The following is a 23,219-nucleotide window of genomic DNA, read 5'->3' as shown; positions in this document are numbered from 1 at the left end:
TTCTGAAGATGATTATTTATTTCATGTGATGAGGGATTCATTTATGTCTGTCCCTCATTTTAAGGTCAACCCTGTCACACAAACTCTCCTTTTAATACAGTGTAACTATTATTTTTTAAATATTTATTTCAAAAGAAACATTGAACATCTAACCATCAAATCACAGTGTAAAAACAGGTCAGCTTGTTCTACTTTGTTTGGCAATTTTCTGATGTTTGGAAAAACTGAGTAGTTTGAGCGTAATACGTCAACCCCGTTACCCATAGATAGACAGGCAAGAAATGTTGAACAATTTTTTTTGTTGTTGTGTAAATCTTGTATTCAATTGCCCCTCGCTGTTGTACACCACAAGCTTCCATTCCCCGTCACAAGGGGACTCATGGCTGATTTAACTAGTAATTACCAGTTGGAGGGCCATTCAAGTGGATTTTTCCCAGATGTGGTAAATTCACACTTCCCACTTGGTTACAAACGCACCATAACGCTGCTAACCAATACCATACACTGTAGAGCCATATAATATATCTCATTGGAAGCCCAATATTGTGAAGTGTATATGAAATTATGGAGTATTGTACTATGTATTTGTTAAAATCGTTAAAAACTAAAAATAATCATAAGTAAAAACAGCCTAGTGCCTGATTCGAGTTGCAAAGAAAAGCCATATCTCAGACTGGCCAATAAAAAGAAAAGATTAAGAAACGAACGAGCACAGACACTGGACAGAGGAACTCTGCCTAGAAGGCCAGCATCCCGGAGTCGCCTCGTCACTGTTGAGGTTGAGTCTGGTGTTTTGCGGGTGCTATTTAATCAAGCTGCCAGTTGAGGACTTGTGAGGCATCTGTTTCTCAAACTTGACACTCTAATATACTTGTCCTCTTGCTCAGTTGTGCATCGGGGCCTCCCACTCCTCTTTCTATTCTGGTTAGAGCCCGTTTGTTTACGCTGTTCTGTGAAGGGAGTCGTACACAGCGCTGTACGAGATCTTCAGTTTCTAGGCAAGTTCTAGACATGGAATAGCCTGCATTTCCTAGAACAATAATAGATTGATGAGATTCAGAAGAAAGTTATTTGTTTCTGGCCATTTTGAGCCTGTAATCGAACCCACAAATGCAGATGCTCCAGATACTCAACTAGTCTAAAGAAGGCCAGTTTAATTGTTTCTTTAATCAGTACAACAGTTTTCAGCTGTGTTAACATAATTGCAAAAGGGTTTTCTAATGATCAATTAATCTTTTAAAATTATAAACTTGGATAAGCTAACACAATGTGCCATTTGAACACAAGAGTGATGGTTGCTGATAATGGGCCTCTACGACTATGTAGATAGTCCATTAAAAAAACTGCCATTTCCAGCTACAATAGTCAATTACAACATTAACAATGTCTACACTGTATTTCCGATCAATTTGTTGTTATTTTAATGGAAAAAAAATGTGCTGTTCTTTAAAAAACAAGGACATTTCTAAGTGACCCCAAACGTTTGAACAGTGTATATACAGTTGAAATCGGAAGTTTACATACACCTTAGCCAAACACATTTAAACTCAGTTTTCCTGACATTTAATCCTAGTAAAAAATCCCTGTCTTAGGTCAGTCACGATCACCACTTTATTTTAAGAAAGTGAAATGTCAGAATAATAGTAGAGAGAATGATTTATTTCATTCATCACATTCCCAGTGGGTCAGAAGTTTACATACACTCAATTAGTATTTGGTAGCATTGCCTTAATATATATATATATATATATATATATATATATATATATATATATATATATATATATATATATATATATATATATATATATATACCTTTATTTAACTATGCAAGTCAGTTTTTCAATGACAGCCTAGGAACAGTGGGTTAACTACCTTGTTCATGGGCAGAACAACAGATTTTTACCTCAGCTCGGGGATTCAATCCAGAAAACTTTCGGTTACTTGTCCAACGCTCTAATCACTTGGCTACCCTGCCACCCCGTTTAACTTGGGTCAAACGTTTCAGGTAGCCTTCCACAAGCTTCCCACAATAAGTTGGGTGAATTTTGGCCCATTCCTCCTGACAGAGCTGGAGTAACTGAGTCAGGTTTGTTGGCCTCCTTGCTCGCACAAACTTTTTCAGTTCTGTCTACAAATTTTCTATAGGATTGAGATCAGGGCTTTGTGATGGCCACTCCAATACCTTGACTATGTTGTCCTTAAGTCATTTTGCCACAACTTTGGAAGTATGCTTGGGGTCATTGTCCATTTGGAAGACCCATTTGCAACCAAGCTTTAACTTCCTGTCTGATGTCTTGAGATGATGCTTCAATATATACACATAGTTTTCCTCCCTCATGATGTCGTCTATTTTGTGAAGTGCACCAGTCCCTCCTGCAGCAAAGCACCCCTACAACATGATGCTGCCACCCCGTGCTTCACAGTTGGGATGGTGTTCTTAGGCTTGCAAGCGTCCCCCTTTTTCCTCCAAACATAACAATGGTCATTATGGCCAAACAGTTCTATTTTTGTATCATCAGACCAGAGGACATTTCTCCAAAAAGTACAATCTTTGTCCCCATGTGCAGTTACAAACCATAGTCTGGCTTTTTTATGGCAGTTTGGAGCAGTGGCTTCTTCCTTGCTGAGCGGCCTTCCTGGTTATGTCAATATAGGACTCGTTTTACTGTGGATATACTTTTGTACCTGTGTCCTCCAGCATCTTCACAATGTCCTTTGCTGTTGTTCTGGGATTGATTTGCACTTTTTGCACCAAAGTACGTTCATCTCTAGGAGACAGAAAGTGTCTCCTTCCTGAGTGGTATGACGGCTGCGTGGTCCCATGGTGTTTATCCTGTTTGGGATAGGGGGCAGCATTTTCACGTTCGGATGAAAAGCGTGCCCAGAGTAAATGTCCTGCTACTCAGGCCCAGAAGCTAATATATGCATATTATTAGTAGATATGGATAGAAAACACTCTGAAGGTTCTAAAACTGTTTGATCGATGTCTGTGAGTATAACAGAACTCACATGGCAGGCGAAAACCTGAGAAAAATCTAACCAGGAAGTGGGAAACCTGAGGTGTGTAGTTTTTCAACTCATTGCCTTTCTAATATACAGTGTAATTGGGGTCATATTGCACTTCCTAAGGCTTCCACTAGTCTTTAAAACCTTGTTTCAGGCTTCTACTGTGAAGTGGGAGAGAATAAGAGCTGTTTCCATCAGGTGTCTGGCAGAAGGCCATGAGCTGGTCACGCGCGTGACCGTGAGAGCATTGCATTTCTAAAGACAAAAGAATTGTCCGGGTTGAAACATTACTGAAGATTTATGTTAAAAACATCCTAAAGATTGATTTTATACATCGTATGAATTTTTCCTACGAACTGTAATATAAAACTTTTTTGACTTTTCGTCTGAACTTTCTCCTGGACTTGCCCGCGCCTCGTGAGTTTGAATTTGTGAACTAAACACGCTAACAAAAAGGAGGACATAAATTATGGACTTTATCGAAACAAACATTTATTGTGAAACTTGGATTCCTGGGAGTGCATTCTGATGAAGATCATCAAAGGTAAGTGAGTATTTATAACGCTATTTCTGACTTTTACTGACTCCACAACATGGCGTGTATCTGTATGGCTTGTTTTTGTGTATGAGTGCTGTACTCAGATTATTGCATGGTGTGCTTTTTCTGTAAAGCTTTTTTAAAATCTGACACCGCGGTTGAATTAAGGAGAAGTATATCTTTAATTCTGTGCATAACACTTGCATAACACTTTAATTCTGTGCATAACACTTGTATCTTTTATCAAAGTTTATGATGAGTATTTCTGTAAATTGATGTGGCTCTCTGCAAATTCGGCGGATGTTTTCGAGGCACATTACTGAACATAACGCGCCAATGTAAACAGATTTATGGATATAAATATGAACTTTATCGAACAAAACATACATGTATTGTGTAACATGAAGTCCTATGAGTGCCATCTGATGAAGATCATCAAAGGTTAGTGATTAATTTCATCTCTATTTCTGCTTTTTGTGACTTTTCTCTTTGGTTGGAAAATGGCTGTATGTTTTTTTGTGACTAGGCTCTTACCTAACAATCATATGGTGTGCTTTCGCTGTAAAGCCGTTTTGAAATCGGACACGATGGGTAGATCAACAAGAAGTTAAGCTTTAATTTGGTGTATTGCACTTGTGAATGTATGAAAGTTAAATATTTAAAAAAAATATATAGAATTTCACTCTCAGTGGATGTTGTCGAGGGGTTCCGCTAGACTTAAGAAGATTTATACTTGCATACTATTGTTTGTACAGATGAACGTGGTACCAGACTTGTGGAGGTCTACAATTCTTTTTCTGAGGTCTTGGCTGATTTCTTTTGATTTTCCCATGACGTCAAGCAAAGAAACACTGAGTTTGAATTTAGGCCTTGAAATACATCCACAGCTACACCTCCAATTGGCTCAAATGATGTCAATTTGCATATCAGAAGCTTCTAAAGCCATGACATAATTTTCTGGAATTTTCCAAGCTGTTTAAAAGCACAGTCAACTTAGTGTATGTAAACTTCTGACCCACTGGAATTGTGATACAGTGAATTTATCAGTGAAATGATGTCTAAAAAATTGTTGGAAAAATTACTTGTATCATGCACAAAGTAGATGTTCTAAACGACTTGCCAAAACTATAGTTTGTTAACAAAATATTTGTGGAGTGGTTGAAAAATGAGTTTTAATGACTACAACCTAAGTGTATGTAAACTTCCGACTTCAACTGTACACACACACACACACACACACACACACATACATACATACATACATAGTGGGGAGAACAAGTACTTGATAACCTGCAAAATCGGCAGTGTTTCCTACTTACAAAACATGTAGAGGTCTGTAATTTTTATCATAGCGACACTTCAACTGTGAGAGACGGAAACTAAAACAAAAATCCAGAAAATCACATTGTATCATTTTTAAGTAATTCATTTGCATTTTATTGCAGTAGCTAATGGGGATCCTAATAAACTAATAATAATAAACTACTACATACTAATACTGTAAATAATCATGCCACCACAGACAGCTTTCCTTTTTCATCCCAATATATTCAGTTCACTCACTCAACATTTTACAGAGTGGCATTCCGAGTTCTGTAACACCCCATGCTGCAGCTGAAGGGCGTCTTACTGGTGGTAGGGACATGACAACACTGTCACCAACAGGCATTTGTTTATGCAACACCAGAGAAATACGGGAACAAGATATTATTATGAGTGACGCAAAACCTTTAAACTGAAAACACATGAAAATGGAAAAGTGTTATTTGAGATGTATTACACTGGGACTTGGAACCTGAAATGTGGGCCTATAGTGTATACCAGGGTTTCCCAAACTTGGTCCTGAGGCCGGAAGGGGGGGCAGAACCGAGTTTGGGATAACTTGGTGTATACAGGTCCATATTTCTGTTCCACAACTCTACTGACCTCTACTATGCATCTAGACGCCTATATGAGCATTCAACAATGTGTGGTAGGCCTACCCAAGACGGTCATTCCTGCGAACAACACATGCATGATGATTTTCATAGATGTTCTGGGCCTGTGGGTTATTTCTCAATACTTCCAGCTGCACAGAATCACAAACAATAAAATACATTCCCTGCCTGTGATATCGCCCTGATAAAATACCATAACAAACGGTTTTTATCTGGAAACGACTGAATTGCAAATAGTTAGTTAGTTAAAGTTAGTTATTGGATAGTTCAGCAACCAGCACAGTCCCACAGATAGACTATTGATTACAAGTAGACAGGATCATAGCAGCCTCTTCCCAGACTTGCAATGGCATGTTAGCCTACTGTATATAGAGAGCAATTATTTAGACTAGTTTAGACTAAGTACTACACTTCATGTACACTATGGTAGACTCAGGGGATGACTTTTTCTTGAGCAATTGACAGATTCATGCATAATTTATTTTATTTAACCTTTATTTAACTAGGCAAGAACCAATTCTTATTTGCAATGATGGCCAACCCTGGAAAACCTTAACAACGCAGAGCCAATTATGCTCCCAATCACAGCCGGTTGTGATACACCCTGGAATCGAACCAGGGTCTGTAGTGACGCCTCTAGCGCTCATATGCAGTGCCTTAGACCGCTGCGCCATCTGGGAGATACGTATTTGCAGATGTTCTCTGTATGACCCCTTTTCTGTTAATGTGCCTTTTAAATATGAAGCAACATGGTTACTTAATCAATCCTCTTCGTTCCTGGACGAACGTTGCCAGTCTTTTCTGCCTCCGGACATAACAAGTGGGTGTTTTTGAGTTCCGCAGTCAGACATCTGCACCAGGTCATGGTTGGTCATCCTCCTCTTAGCTGCCTTGCGGATAAAGCAACATGCATTGTTTACATTTTAGAGTGAATGTGTAACCAACACAAAAGTTCAAACTTAAATTTGAGATGAGCCATGGATAACATAGAACTACCCTTTTAATGTCAAAGGGCAACAATGAACTAAACCTTGTTAGAGAAAAAAAGAGAGTGAAAGTGTGAAGTGAGACATTTAGTGGGGAGAAAAGCAAGGAGGTCCGGGATTTTTGGAAGGCCAGAGAAACACCGCTTGACAATCCCAAACTAATCCAACAGATTAGTGAAGCAATTCATATTCATAATCTTCCTCAAAAACCTTCAGGACATCTGAAGCTTTTAATACCCATTCAAATGGTTCAGCACCAACGCTCGCCTGGGGGCCTCCGGAGGGAGGGTGTCCCATATCTTAGTACTGAGAGACAGATATGGTTCATTCTTTTGTCTCAGCAGACAGTGCTCCTGAAGTCAACATCTTGCATATGCTGAGAATGCTTAAAGTGCACGAGGAGAATGCACACACACAGCAGTCAACGGCATCTCCCTAGGGCCTTTTCCTAGAGGGCTAACTGAGGTTGGGTGGCGGAAGGAGGTGGGTGGGTTTGGAAGAAGAGAAGGGGGTGAGATGGGGGGTAAGGAGTCTACATGGGGATGGCGATGCCTTTGATTTCCGCCTACACTGCAGACCAACACTGGTTTTATGTCAGGAAGTCTAATTAGCGCTAATACAAACAACATGTTCAGTGTCTGACATTCAGTCAAGACATTGGAGGTACAGCACAGTGCATTGGGGCACTATAGAAAGGAAGGTCTGACTCAACTCACCAACAGAGCGGAGCGGAATCTGTGTGGACAAGGCAGTTGCACAGATTGCTCAACAGGAGGAACATTCTTTTGTGTTGAGTTGCATAAACAATAAGTAGAGAGAGGGCATTCCATTATAAGGAAACAATCTCCACAAACTACAGCTAGTTAAGCACATCCAGATACTATGCTGCTATGTCTGGAAAAATACTCTTCTGGGACTTCAAATCATGTTTACAAACTATTTTAGCCTCTTTATATGTATATACTGTATTCTAGCCATGACTCATCCTATATAACTACTAAGATAGACAGCTTTTAAATTCATATACTGTCCACACACACCATTCACATACATATATACACTGCTTAAAAAAATAAAGGGAACACTAAAATAACACATCCTAGATCTGAATGAATGAAATATTCTTATTAAATACTTTTTTCTTTACAATGTTGAATGTGCTGACAACAAAATCACACAAAAAGTATCAATGGAAATCAAATTTATCAACACATGGAGGTCTGGATTTGGAATCACACTCAAAATTAAAGTGGAAAACCACACTACAGGCTGATCCAACTTTGATGTAATGTCCTTAAAACAAGTCAAAATGAGGCTCAGTAGTGTGTGTGGCCTCCACGTGCCTATATGACCTCCCTACAACGCCTGGTCATGCTCCTGATGAGGTGGCGGATGGTCTCCTGAGGGATCTCCTCCCAGACCTGGACTAAAGCATCCGCCAACTCCTGGACAGTCTGTGGTGGATGGAGCGAGACATGATGTCCCAGATGTGCTCAATTGGATTCAGGTCTGGGGAACGGGCGGGCCAGTCCATAGCATCAATGCATCAATGCCTTCCTCTTGCAGGAACAGCTGACACATCCCAGCCACATGAGGTCTAGCATTGTCTTGCATTAGGAGGAACCCAGGGCCAACCGCACCAGCATATGGTCTCACAAGGGGTCTGAGGATCTCATCTCGGTACCTAACGGCTACCTCTGGCGAGCACATGGAGGGCTGTGCGGCCCCCCAAAGAAATGCCACCCCACACCATGACTGTCCCACCGCCAAACCGGTCATGCTGGAGGATGTTGTAGGCAGCAGAACGTTCTCCACTGCGTCTCCAGACTCTGTCACGTGCTCAGTGTGAACCTGCTTTCATCTGTGAAGAGCACAGGGCGCCAGTGGCGAATTTGCCAATCTTGGTGTTCTCGCAAATGCCAAACGTCCTGCACGGTGTTGGGCTGTAAGCACAACCCCCATCTGTGGACGTCGGGCCCTCATACCACCCTCATGGAGTATGTTTCTGACCGTTGAGCAGACACATGCACATTTGTGGCCTGCTGGAGGTCATTTTGCAGGGCTCTGGCAGTGCTCCTCCTGCACCTCTTTGCACAAAGGTGGAGGTAGCGGTCCTGCTGCTGGGTTATTGCCCTCCTACGGCCTCCTCCATGTCTCCTGATGTACTAGCCTGTCTCCTGGTAGACCCTCCATGCTCTGGACACTACGCTGACAGACACAGCAAACCTTCTTGCCACAGCTCGCATTGATGTGCCATCCTGGATGAGCTGCACTACCTGAGCAACTTGTGTGGGTTGTAGACTCCGTCTCATGCTACCTCTAGAGTGAAAGCACCGCCAGCATTCAAAAGTGACCAAAACATCAGCCAGGAAGCATAGGAACTGAGAAGTGGTCTGTGGTCACCACCTGCAGAACCACTCCTTTATTGGGGGTGTCTTGCTAAATGCCTATAATTTCCACCTGTTGTTTATTCCATTTGCACAACAGCATGTGAAATTTAATAATAATATATAATATATCCCATTTAGCAGACGCTTTTGTCCAAAGCGACTTACAAGTCGGCTGGGGCCACTACTTTTGCATATGGGTGGCCCCAGTGGGAAACGAACCCACGACGCTTGGCGTTGCAAGCGCCATGCTCTACCGACTGAGCCACACAGGACCCATTGTCAATCAGTGTTGCTTCCTAAGTGGACAGTTTGATTTCACAGAAGTGTGATTGACTTGGAGTTACATTGTGTTGTTTAAGTGTTCCCTTTATTTTTTTGAGCAGTGTATTTATATTCTGGACTCTAGTCCGAAAGCTAATTTCTTGCTATTCTATCCATTTTTGCTATGGGGTTTATACTGTGCATTTATATGCTGGAGTCTTGACACCGCTAATATATCTACTGCTGTACATATCATTCTAAGTATATCTAGTGTAAATTCATCCAGTGTATAAACTGTACATATAGATTGCATTTGGATTACTGTTACAGTGCTATTTGGGTTGTTCATTGGATTCGTTCCAACATTTCTCCATTTCTTGTGCATTTTTATCGGGGGGGTTATTATTTGTGTACTTGTTTGACATTATACTGCATTGTTAGGAGCTAGTAGCATAAGCATTTCGCTGCACCTGCTATAACATCTGCTAATCTGTGTACGCGACCAATAAACGTTGATTTAGATTAACAGAGCTACCTCATAGCGATCCAGACAGACCACACAGGACTACACAGAGGGAGCTCCACCTAGAAATGCCTGCTTGACAATTCACTTCCTGGAAAGAGTAGAACATACACAGATCTAATGGCTTTTGATGTTTATTATTTAAAACGTATTGTACTTAGTGTATACTTCATTTATACACTGTATATTTAAGGTATATACACCAACACATTGCACTGCAAGTATAGACGGCACATGTATAATCTTGCATTTGCCGAAATTAGTGACACATAGCAATAGTGTTGGGAGTAAAAACAAAAGCCCTGCACAAACTGAGAGAGAGACAAGTCGGTCAAAGAGTCACAGCATGGAGGGATGACTCATTTGAAAGTGATTCATTTGGTTTTGCGGTCTGAGCGATAGGACCCAGAGCCGGAAAACATCCATGAATTTGCTAGCTAAGGAGTTCGGCAAGCCCAGGCAGAGGCACAAAGACGTAAATGCTGCCTTGTTGTCAGCCAGCAGCCAGCATGAGACACAAAGCCAAATACCTTGATTACGTCAATTACTGTGGCTCTGACAGCACCCCAGGGACCGTTCTAACCGCCATTCATAACAAAGCCTGCCACAGAACAACTTCCCTGGCTCAGGTTAACTTCAGGACAGGTAACACACACACACACACACACACACAATAGCAAACAGACAAACACACCAACACACCAAATAACAAAAAGACAAAAAAAGCACACACCTCCCAAAAATATTACTTCTACACTTCTTGAGTATATTTTTCCAGAACACTACTGTTTGACTAGAAGACTTGTGGTGACTTCAGGTCAATCCCTGCCTCATGCCTCCTACAATTCTTGTCTGGCAGTTTAACTACTTAGCATTTTTCCCCTTTACCTTTGAGATTGAAAGATAAAAGCCAGAATATTCACAGCTGACAGGTTATTTTATGTTCGTCAAGTGTGGACAAGTGTGTGTATGTGCGTGGGCGGTGAGGCTGGGGTTGCAGGGTTCAAAACAATGCCAAACCAAAGCCTTGACACAAAAGCATAACCCTCAATCACCCACATGGTGTAGAAAAACCCAAACAGTCAAACAATAACAGAGCTTTGTTTACTGCCAGTTTGAGCCACTGATGTGTGACTTCTGGACAGTGAGTGGAGGAGGAGCAGAGACAAGAATTTCTGAGTGGCTGCCAGTTCCGCCCAGGAAAAAGTATCTGACGAGGATAAGCTGGAAAAGGAATTAACAGTGCCAGAATTCTTGTGTTGATGATGAGTTTATAGCCAGTTGCTTTTGAAGAACTAACTGTGTGACTGGATATTGCAGTAAAGAGCTGATCTCTCTGTTGAGTCTAGACTCAGCTTGGTTGCATGGGCTGTTTACATCGGAAGTGGACCTCTGTGCGCTAAGCTGCTTGTCGTGTGGCTAAACAGGAGAAATCCTTTGAGTTGGGCCACCGGAGTGTGAGAGACAGTCTCCTGATCTGTTGATGGACAGGTGGAGTAAACAGAGTGAATGGGGTGCGAGATATGAGTCATCACATTTTGAACTCCCTTCTCTCTCCCTTTCTTTCTCTGCACCCCTCTCTCTCCCTGTGCGTCTCTCTCTCCCTCTCTCTCTCTCTCTCTCTCTCTGCGTGCCTAACTTGGTCTGCTACTCATCCGCTCCTCTAAAGTCCCCCGTCATCACCACAGGCATACTTCAGCACTTACCTTTCACCCAACACTGTCAGTCACGTGCCTGAAATAACAGCCTGTTTCACTGTCCCATTCACCACACAGCCGGTGCTTCAATGCCCCCCCCCCCCCCCCTCCTTCTCTGTCACATAGAAACACGCTTGTACAATGTACACATATACTGTACATATTTTGAATCTGATTGCAATTTTATTGCCGTTGGCTTTGTGGAGGGAAATGTGCAGACTGAAAGGTACAAGGGAATGGTCGATTGTTATCTAGCTGTATTCTACAGCCAGTTCTCTCCACTGCCCAGACCCAGGGCCATCTGGGGAGAAGATGTGGTATGCAGCTCTCATGATTAAAGATAAATATGTCCCATTACATTACATCTAATATACAGTACACAGTACAGCGCAGGAGACAGTGAGTCATCTCAATGGGGTCAGCATCTGTGATATGGGAACATATCAATAGAAAATATATGTCATATGTCAGTTGTGCAGAGGTGAGGACGGAGTCAAGCGCAGGACACAGAACTGAGTAAAATAACGTACTTTACTCGGAAAAATAAATCTGCCAAAATAATCCACGCAGGGATAACAACCCTAACACAAAAGACTAACACAAACCAGGAACAATCACGCACAAAACATAATGGGAACCAGAGGGTCAAATAGGGAAATAATAATAACTTAATGGGAACCAGGTGTGTACACTCAAGACATAACAAATGGAAAAAGAAACATGGATCGGTGGCAGCGAGAAAGCCGGTGACGACGACCGCCGAGCGCTGCCCGAACAAGGAGAGGCACCAACTTCGGCGGAAGTCATGACAATATAACATGTCAACAGACATTTCCCTGGTATTAGTCATATTGCCACAACACATTACATCTTGTCTGTCATACATACACATTGGAGACCTCTTGTTCATATTGCTCCTCCTCTGTCTTGGTGGAATGTTGTCACTGTCACCCTCAATAGGACTAGAAATGACATTATGTATCCTCTCAGGACATTACAACTGTCAATTCCAGGACAAAATTATACAATAGGACGGCTTAGCTTAATTGCCATTACATCAATTGTTTTCTGTTGAGAATTGCAGCCAGGCTATCTTTAGACGGATGCTAATGAGGATCAATTTGAACGTCTAGGGAGTCAGGCAGTACTTGCACTCATTTACTACCAAATATTTTTGATATTTTTCTTTACAAAACGGTAATCAATTTTCTGTTGCTAATTGTTTCTGATCCAGTAAATCACTTTAGAACATTACTGTAAAAATAAACTATCTGTAATTAAATAGGACAATGTCGGTCAGAGCTAATGACTTACTACTGTACAAATATACGATAGAGCCTTACATGCAATAATAAGCCTGGTAAGTACAGAAAGTAAACTGACAACACAGAGAACAGGAGTCAGTTTGTGTGTGATTTGACTCTGCAGACGAGAACTTAAACAAATCATCTTGAGCCTGTTTGAAGGCCAACCAGGGATTCATACAGATTAACGGAACAGGAATCTTGCACAGAGCAATTTATAGACCAACATACCGGTAAAATATTACGACCCACATTCTTTCCATTATTAAAAACAGTTTCTACTTATGTCACACAGTTTCTATGGCACCACGAGATATATATATAAAATCTAATGCACATTTCAAGTGAAAGTCCCTTATCAGAGAGAAGATGATCATTCTTTTTGGCTCTAACCATGTAATGCAGTATGCCATATCTTCCTACAACACATGCACAATAGTTCTTACCAATGTAAGTAATCCCCTATCAAGAATGTAAAATATTGGATTCACGCAAGCAACCAGAATCAATATGTACCCAAACACACCTCCACAGTTGTTAACACAAAGACACATGATGCATGTAGGAAATCGAGATTAAACTGCATATTAAGACTTGGCGAGCATCCCAAATGACACCCTAGAGTGAAGTGCAATATTAAGTAGTGCGCTAGGAAGGGAATAGAATGTGCATTTGGAATGGACAGATGGGCTTCTTGTTTCCTTGGCCACACAGACCTTCACCCAGAGTTAGAACAATAGAATGGACATGAACCGTCTTATGATGGGATAAAGGTCAGCCTTCTTGGTCAGAGCTGGTCAACCATGGTTTACCAGTGCTGTGATAAGATCATGTAAAACACCATTCTAATATCCAACTCTTTGCAACAATGGGACCAGGGACCAGCTAAGCTTGTTAGCAACGGCGCTGGTCCGATTTGTGACGACGTTGTCTTACCTGTATTTTTTCGACCAAGTCTGCAGACAGGAAGAGAAATGAATGTCCCTGTGAGAACCAAGCAGCGCAGGATAGGCCAGCTAACAATATGCTCAGGTCCTTATTTCCATCAGCGCTCAACGAGGACATGTAGGCCAGCCAGAGCACAACACAATACCTGGCTGCAGAAGGATGACATCATTTCTCCTCAAATTATTCATTGTCTTCTCTTTAGCAGTAAACTTCAAACACACACACTTTTTTTGTGAGGGTTAAAACAAAGCCTTTGTAAGCAGATAAGGGATCATTTTAACATGAAATATAAACCCTTTCTTATGTCAGTTTCATGCAAGAAAAGAGAACTCAGATCATTGGTTTTTGCTGACTTCAATATCAAAGGCAAATCTGACCAGCTTTTGTTAGAGGCTTGTATAACTTTTGCCCAATATAAAAAGATGATCATTCATACAAGTACATTAGGTTACCCTGGGTATCGTATCATTACACACAACGTAAAGGGGCAGGTTCAATCCCCTCAATTGTTATACCGCAGGTGGCAATACTCGGTTTCTTTGTCTGTGAAAAACAGCCTCAGCTCCTGGACAGTGAACAACTATACCAAAAAGACAACAGTACGAAATGCTGTGATTAGACCATGTCTAGATCTTGTACGCCACCTCCTGGTCAAATACAATATGACACCCAGATATCTCCACACTTGGAACACCTGCTCTTTTCATGACAAACTGACCAGGTGAAAGCTATGATCCCTTATTGATGTCACTTGTTAAATCCACTTCAAATCAGTGTAGATGAAGGGGAGGAGACAGGTTAAAGAAGGATTTTTAAGCCTTGAGGCAATTTGACACATTTTGTGTGTGCCATTCAGAAGGTGAATGGACAAAACAAAAAGATTTAAAGTGCCTTTGAATGGGGTATGGTAGCACCGGTTTGAGTGTGTCAAGAACTGCAATGATGCTGGATTGTTCATACTCAACAGTTTCCCGTGTGTATCAAGAACAGTCCACCACCCAAAGGACATCCAGCCAAATTGACAACTGTGGGAAGCATTGGAGTCAACATGGGTCAGCATCCCTGTGGAATGCTTTCGACACCAGTCTATGTCCCGATGAATTGAGGCTGTTCTGGGGGCGCAACTCAATATTAGGAAGGCGTTCTTAATGTTTTGTTCACTCAGTGTATAAGACAATGAACCACAACAAAAGATAAGACAGTAATGGTTGAAGTTCTACACAGTAATGACCTTGACTGATGTGATGAGGGTCATCAGTCGTCCATCCTTTACCAGACTGTTTTGTGTTGGCAGTCCAGGTGTAAACGCCTTACCCACACAACAGTTTGTTTTGAGAGTGTTACTGGTAGCTTTGAGACCTAACATGAAAATAAACACACACACAGATTCATGTAGCTCACTTTCTAATCATAACAACTAGGGATTATGTCCTGGCATTTTTAGTAACCATGAGCAATGTGGATCACATGTTTTATGAATTATTTGGGTGTCTGTGTAGATGTGAACACACACATACACTCTATCTCATACAAATATATAAAACATGTTCAAATAATACAATTTGTCCCTGTTTAGTTTATTTCATGATGCCTCCCTCCTCGGCAAATACCTGTTCCCAATAGCTTAAGAAACATTTATATACAGGAAATGGTCAATAAAAAGATATAGTGAACATAACTTTAAATTGAAAAACTAGGTATATACTCACTGCAGCAAATGAACCCACAATTTCACCTATCATGTCTCGTACATCAGAATGTGTATTTCAAAGTACCAGAATCAAACTGTTTGTTACATGTGATCAGTAAAACCAGATGATTGTGCAAAACATTTGAAGGACTGTAGCTAAGACAGGTCTGCTCAAATGAAAGAGCAAGACAACTTTTTAAAGTAAGATAATTTCTCTTAACTTTTTTTCATGGATACTTACAGCTACTGGGATTTATTATATTCATTGGGGAAAGCAGTGACAGATTTCATTAAGATTTCATTTGCAGCATATTGACATCACCATTGACCAGACAATCAGCCTCCTGGGATTCATTAGCATAATAAACAATCCTCCCCAAAAAACACAAAGTCACATAATTCTCACTGACTGTCCATTAAAATGAGGCGCAAGTGAACAACTTCTCCCACCTCAACATAGCAAAGAAAAACAAGTCAAGTAAATTTAACAGCTAGCAATAAAATTCTAAGGCAACATGTGAACAAAAAACCAACATTTAGGAGAGGGATAGGTCTCTCCTTGTATACAGTGTTTTCGGGAAGTATTCAGACGCTTTTACTTTTCACACATTTTGTTATGTTACCACCTTATTCTAAAATTTGATTCCATCTACACACAATACCCCATAATAACATTTTAAAAAAAGGTATTCAGACCCTTTGCTATGAGACTCGAACTCAAGCTCAGGTGCATCCTGTTTCCATTGATCATCCTTGAAATGTTTCTACAACTTGGAGCACCTGTGAGGAAGGATAACAAAAAATGTCTGCAGCATTGAAGGTCCCCAAGAACACAGTGGCCTCCATCATTCTTAAATGGAAGAAGTCTGGAACCACAAAGAATCTTCCTAGAGCTGGCCGCCTGGCAAAACAGAGCAATCGGGGGAGAATGGCCTTGGTCAGGTAGGTGACTCTTGAACCCGTTGGTCACTCGGAAGGACCTCTAGGGTTCCTCTGTGGAGATGGGAGAACCTTCCAGAAGGACAACCATCTCTGCAGCACTCCACCAATCAGGCCTTTATGGTAGAGTAGCAAGACGGAAGCCACTCCTCAGTAAAAAAAGCACATGACAGCCTGCTTGGGGTTTGCCAAAAGTCACCTAAATATTATCAGACCATGAGAAACAAGATTATCTGGTCTGATGAAACCAAGATTGAACTCTTTGGCCAGAATGCCAAGCGTCACGTCTGAAGGAAACCTGGCACCATCCCTACGGTGAAACATGGTGGAGGCAACATCATGCTGTGGGGAGACTAGTCAGGATCGAGGGAAAGATGAACAGAGTAAAGTACAGAGAGATCCTTGATGAAAACCTGCCCAAGAGCACTCAGGACCTCAGACTGGGGGAAAGGTTCAACTTCCAACAGGACTACGACCCTAAGCACACTGCTAAGACAATGCAGGAGTGGCTTTGGCACAAGTCTGTGAATGTGCTTGAGTGGCCCAGCCAGAGCCCGGACATGAACCCGATCAAACATCTCTGGAGAGACCTGAAAATAGCTGTACAGCAATGCTCCCCAATAATGGGAGAAATTCCCCAAATACAGGTGTGCTAAGCTTGTAGCTTCATACCCAAGAAGACGAGGCTGAAATCTCTGCCAAAGGTGCTTCAACAAAGTACTGAGTAAAGGGTCTGAATATTTATGTAAATGTGATATTTCAGCTTTTGATTTGTAATAACAAAAATGTCTAAACACCTGTTTTTGCTTTGTCATTATGGGACATTGTGTGTAGATTGATGAAGGAAATGTTTTTATTGAATCAATTTTAGAACAAGGCTGTAACGTAACAAAATGTGGAAAAAGTCAAGGGGTCTGAATACTTTCCGAATGCTCTGTACCTCAGTATATTCCCATACCAGATAAGATTATAATCCCTAACACAAAAACGGTGTCTTACTTAAACAAAGTAAAATTATAGAATAATAAAAGACAAAGAAACACAAAATACTGAAGTCTTGATAAACATGTTGCACTTTCAACCTCGTACAAAGTTTATTTTACTTAAGCAGGTTGAAAAAATAAAGTCTCATATTTTGCTTGTGTCAAGACATTCTTTTTTTAAACCAGACACATCATAGATATGCAAGGCATGTCTAAAATACATCCACCGTTAAAATGAATGCAACTTACATTAAATCGTTTCAGATAGGTTGTCAGGTTGTAGTGGATTTCTTCTGTGAGGGGTTATGCTGCCATAAAAACTAGGCGCGAGAACGGAGACGTCTACATTATATAGATACAAGAGTGGCTATTTCTGCCTAAGAGGGTAAAAAAACACACTTAGAACTTAGTGATCACAGTCAAATAAATTCAGTTCGTAATTCATTAAAAACGCCAAATTCTGAACGTAACTCACACGTCCATCTTTGTTTTTCACATTCTCAAGGACACATGGCCACTAGCCAGTAAGGAAGACAGCTCAGGGTCGGACTAACCAACGGGAGGACTGGACTGTGGGAGGAGGACACGCACACGGACTAGGCAGCCCAGGGGAGGGTCCGAGGGGCCCTGAGAGCAATAGAGACAAAACATATTTCACACCCCTCACTGGCCTCCCCTCCCATCAGGCTGTGGAACACAAGGCAATAGGAGGTTACTGTACAGGACTCACACCTCAAGAAGCATCCTTTCTGACCCAAAGGATGGCTGACCATTGAGGGCTAGAAGCCCACTCCTCTGCCCTCTGTGTTCACTGTACCTTGGGCAATCACAACCTCATGACTACAGCTCTTTATGGACAGAGAGGGTAGATAGATGCTGATTGTTTTGGTCTGCAATCAAAGAATATACTGTAAAGATGTGCATACATATGGACACAGACTTTCCATAACAGCCTGCTTGAGTGCACCTTATTGTCCATTCCATGTTATCTGCAGTGTGTCTATGACGCAACATGCAGGTATACAGTAAAACACAGGTCTCTTTACAGTACAAGGTAAAACAAGATCCACTGGAACCTACAGGGCCCAGGTGCTGGTGGGCGGGGCACCTAGGTTGAGATCATAGCTAACATAGGGCAGAGGGAGGAGGAGAGAGATAGTGGCAAATGCTTTGCAGGTAGGGTTTGGGTTTCAGTCTAGACTACAGCTGACCCAGGACAGTAGAGGTTTGGGTTTCAGTCCAGACTACAGGTGACCCGGGACAGTAGAGGTTAGGGTTTCAAACCAGACTACAAGTGACCCAGAACAGTAGAGGTTTGGGTTTCAGACCAGACTACAGGTGACCCAGATCAGTAGAGGAGAGGAAGAGGAGGAGAACAGGGGATATGACATGGGGAGAGTTTGTTTGTGTCTCTGCAGCATGAGCCAGGTAGGGGCCAGCTTGTGGATCATCATGAGGTGCCCTGTCTCTTCGGTTGTTGGGCGCGGATCAGTTCCAGCTGCTTCTTGCACTTCTGGTAGTAGGTGGACAGAGACTTATTCTCCTCCTGCAGCTTCTTGTGCTCCTGGACCAGGCGGGACGTGTTCTGCTGGTCCTTCTCATCTTGGTCCAGTTCAGCGATCAACTCCTTCCTGGAGATATAGATTGGTATCATTTTACACAAACTCAGCAAAAAAAGAAACGTCCCTTTTTCAGGACCCTGTCTTTCAAAGAAAATTTGTAAAAATCCAAATAACTTCACTGATCTTCATTGTAAAGGGTTTAAACACTGTTTCCCATGCTTGTTCAATGAACCATAAACAATTCATGAACGTGCACCTGTGGAATGGTCGTTAAGACACTAACAGCTTATAGACGGTAGGCAATTAAGGTCACAGTTATGAAAACGTAGGACACAAAAGAGGCCTTTCTACTGACTCTGAAAAACACCAAAAGAAAGATGCCCATGGTACCTGCTCATCTGCGTGAACTTGCCTTAGGCATGCTGCAAGGAGGCATGAGGACTGCAGATGTGGCCAGGGCAATACATTGCAATGTCCATACTGTGAGATGCCTAAGACAGTGCTACAGGGAGACAGGACGGACAGCTGATCGTCCTCGCAGTGGCAGACCACGTGTAACAACACCTGCACAGGATTGGTACAGCTGAACATCACATCTGCGGGACAGGTACAAGATGGCAACAACAACTGCCCGAGTTACACCAGGAACACACAATCCCCCCAGTAGTGCTCAGACTGTCCGCAATAGGCTGAGAGAGGCTGGACTGAGGGCATGTAGGCCTGTTGTAAGGCAGGTCCTCACCATACATCACCGGCAACAATGTCGCCTATGGGCACAAACCCACCGTCGCTGGACCAGACAAGACTGATAAAAAGTGCCCTTCACAGACGAGTGGCGGTTTTGTCTCACGGGGTGGTGAAGGCCGGATTTGCGTTTATTGTCAAAGGAATGAGCGTTGCACCGAGGCCTGTACTCTGGAGTGGGATCAATTTGGAGGTGGAGGGCCCGTCATGGTCTGAGGCAGTGTGTCACAGCATCATCGGACTGAGCTAGTTGTCATTGCAGACAATCTCAATGCTGTGCGTAAAAGGGAAGACATCATCCTCCATCATGTGGTACACTTCCTGCAGGCTCATCCTGTCATGACCCTCCAGCGTGACAATGCCACCAGCCATACCTCTCGTTCTGTGAGTGATTTCCTGCAAGACAGGAATGTTAGTGTTCTGCCAATGCCAGCGAAGAGCCCAGATCTCAAATCCCATTGAGCACGTCTGGGACCTGTTGGGTCGGAGGGTGAGGGCTAGAGCCATTCCCCCCCAGGAATGTCCGGGAACTTGCAGGTGTCTTGGTGGAAGAGTGGGGTAACATCTCACAGCAAGAACTGGCAAATCTGGTGCAGTCCATGAGGAGATGCACTGCAGTTCTTAATGCAGCTGGTGGCCACACCAGATACTGACGGTTACTTTTGATTTTGACTTCCCCTTTGTCCAGGGACACATTATTCCATTTCTGTTAATCACATCTGTGGAACTTGTTCAGTTTATGTCTCAGTTGTTGAATCTTATGTTCATGCAAATATTTACACGTTAAGTTTGCTGAAAATAAACCCAGTTGACAGAGAGAGGACGTTTCTGTTTTTTACATGTGCCACAATGGTGCACTTTACAATACAGAAAACTTAATTGCAGTGCAGTTTACATAAGAAAATACAAACATGACTAAGATTAAAAAGAAAGGTGTCGGAGAAGAGAGAGAAAAGCATACAGAATGAGAACAAGAAAAAAAGGAAAGGGATATGCCATTAAAGCTGCAATATGTAACTTTTTGGGTGACCCGACCACATTCACATAGAAATGTGGTTAGAGCGTTGGGCCAGTAACCGAAAGGTTGCTGGATCGAATCCCCGAGCTGACAAGGTGAAAATCTGTCGTTCTGCCCTGTTCCCCAGTATCTGTTCTATGTGCCCCATTTCTATGCTTCGTGTTCTTTAAGTTTTGTTTTTGTGTCATCTACTTTTGCAAACCAGCTTCAAACAGCTGAAAATACAATATTTTTGATTTAATGAAAATATATTTTACAGCGGTTTAGAGGGAACAATGATACCCTATACCAGTGGTTCTCAACTGGTTTTGTCTGGGGACCCAAATTTGAAAGTCACAATTAAGTCACAACCCAATATTATGGACTGTTGATGATAACATTTTGTAATGTTGCATTGCACCTGCCTTCTTGGGCAGGTTTCACTTGCAAAATAGACTCAATTACGGTATTAAAGAAAGTCATTACACAGCCATATTAACTGAGAACACATGTATTATCAATTCAAGAGAATAAGCCATTTAATTAGGCGCCCAGTTCAGGAGTGGGGTGTAATACATGATCAGACTCAGTAACACATACCAGTTTTTAAAATTGTTGTTTCTTCTATCATTAGGAATTCTTTATTAATGACTCATGACAGGTGAGAGCAGGACACTCTCCCATTACGCTGCAGCAGAATGGCAGTGTCATTTCCAGGAAGTGCATGCTCAGTCCGCTATCAAATGACAGCTCCACCAGCTGATCCTATTCATTACTTGGCAACGTGACGCTTCCCATCTCCAGTCAATAGGGGTCCCGGGTCCAGTCATCTAGTCTCCTGTTCTCCTCCAGGAAGTAGTCGCAAAACCTTCCCTGCAGCTTGACAAGATGCTGTTTAACTATTTATTTTTCAGTGTCTCGCGGTGCCTTATGTTGATCAGATTCTGAATCTCGAAAATCAGCATTGGGAAACATGTCAATCCTCCCATTAGAAACATGATTTGCCCAAATGGTAAGCTTCATCTGGAAGCCATCCACTTTGTCCTTCTGTTAAAATCGATTATGACCTCTCCCTTGAGCGAATTCAGATGGTTAAAAATATCTGCCAGGTAGGCAACTTGCGAGAGCCATTCCTCACAATCGAAATGCTCGAAGCTCATAAAAGCGACCCAGCAGTTTACCCCTGGAAAGCCAGTGGCCCTCTGCATGATAAAGCACCTGCTGGTGCTCCTCAGGGTCCGCTTTACTACTCCAGAGTGCTGTCCCGTCATGGCAGCTGCCCCATCTGTGGTCACACCAACACACCCATCCCAGGCCAGTCCCACGGAGCCCAGGAACATTTCCATTGTGCTAAAGACAGCCTCTGGAGTGGTGGTGGTGGGCAAATCGACACTAAAAAGGAACTGCTTCTCGAAGTTATTATCCCAGACGTGTCTGACATAGACCATTAGAATTGCATGGTTAGCCATATCTGTGAATTCATCAAGCTGCAGTGCGTAATGGAAATTTGCACTGAAGTACTCTGATGTCTGGCACGTTATGTCCCCAGACATGTCCGGGATTCTCCTCCTCATAGTGTCATTGGATATGGGTATAGTTTTAAGTATGTTGAGGCTGACTCTCCGAAGAGTTCAGTGCATTTATCAATCGCAGCAGGGAGTATGAGATCCTCTGCACTGGTGTTTTTTTGTTGTTGCACTTAGCAATACGCTGGGTCACAAGGTATGATGCACAAAGTGCCTTTTCTTGTACCGTGCAGACGTTCTTCAATGAATCTTGTGAGGCCTCCAGATATTGACATTTCCTTGAAAAAAAAAGTCAGCTGTCTTGTCTTTGCGGCTTGGATGCTTGGTGCCCAGATGCCTTTTCATTTTGGGTTTCATGTTCTCATTAGCTAACAGCTCGTTGCGGTCTACACTCACCCTGCCTCTCTTCTATATAAAACTATATTTGATGAAGTTGGTATTTTCTCTTCTTGAAAGGGACCAGGTTGTCTGCCTTGTTGTTGACGTTGGTAGCAGCAGTAGATGAAGAGGAAGCTGCACGTTTAAAAAAAACTGGTCCATGATTTTACTCTGACAGCTCGACTACATGAGCTAAATGACATCCGACTATCCACATGTGCAATGCCTGCAGAACACCTCTGCGTAGTTAGCTGTCAATCAAGCTAGCTGTCAGAAGAAGATCTATATTATCTGATTGGACGTGTCACATTTAAAACAATGTTGCAGAATGATATTTTTATTGGATCAGTTTGTCAAATGAAATGTTTATTGGTCACATACACATTTTGAAGATGTAGCGAAATGTGTCATTTCATTGGATCAGTGTGTGTGTGTGTGTGTGTGTGTGTGTGGTGTGCGCGTGGGGGGAGAATTTATTGTATTGGTCAGTGAGTGAGTGGAGCATGAACCCCTCAGAGTCCAAATGTAGCTAGCCATTTCACCACTGCAGACACACTGCATGTGTTAGGTCAGCAAATAATGTTATTTTTATTTCATTTTATTATTCTTGCTCAAGTCCCACGACCCTTTAAAATCCTCCCGTGACATCCAGGAAATGGAGGTGCAATTTCTGCATGTCGCACCTTTAAGTAAAAATAAAAAATGTGATTAAGACAACTGTGAATTAATGTGAATTACTCTGTGCTTGAACAGATGAATAGCATCACATGCAATAAGCACAGCTGAGAGGCTGGTGGATGACAAAGC

The 23,219-nt window shown here is 42.2% G+C and overlaps 1 protein-coding gene across 3 annotated transcripts in view; it reads right to left on the bottom strand.

The window, feature by feature from the left end:
• Window positions 1–15,149: 15,149 nt before the first annotated feature.
• Window positions 15,150–23,219, bottom strand: part of LOC135506062 (mitogen-activated protein kinase kinase kinase 7-like) — a 29,945-nt gene continuing 21,875 nt past the window's right edge. For 2 of the 3 annotated variants that reach the window (XM_064925440.1, XM_064925441.1), the window contains one exon: window positions 15,150–18,836. In XM_064925440.1, the coding sequence (XP_064781512.1) occupies window positions 18,656–18,836 (181 nt within the window). In that variant the 3' untranslated portion in view covers window positions 15,150–18,655. The other variant, XM_064925442.1, reaches the window with a different exon arrangement.

The sequence above is a fragment of the Oncorhynchus masou genome, chromosome 19 (assembly GCF_036934945.1).
Source record: "Oncorhynchus masou masou isolate Uvic2021 chromosome 19, UVic_Omas_1.1, whole genome shotgun sequence".
Classification (NCBI taxonomy): Eukaryota; Metazoa; Chordata; class Actinopteri; order Salmoniformes; family Salmonidae; genus Oncorhynchus; species Oncorhynchus masou.
Note: the sequence above shows the minus strand (reverse complement) of the source record. Positions and strands in the feature narration are given on the sequence as shown.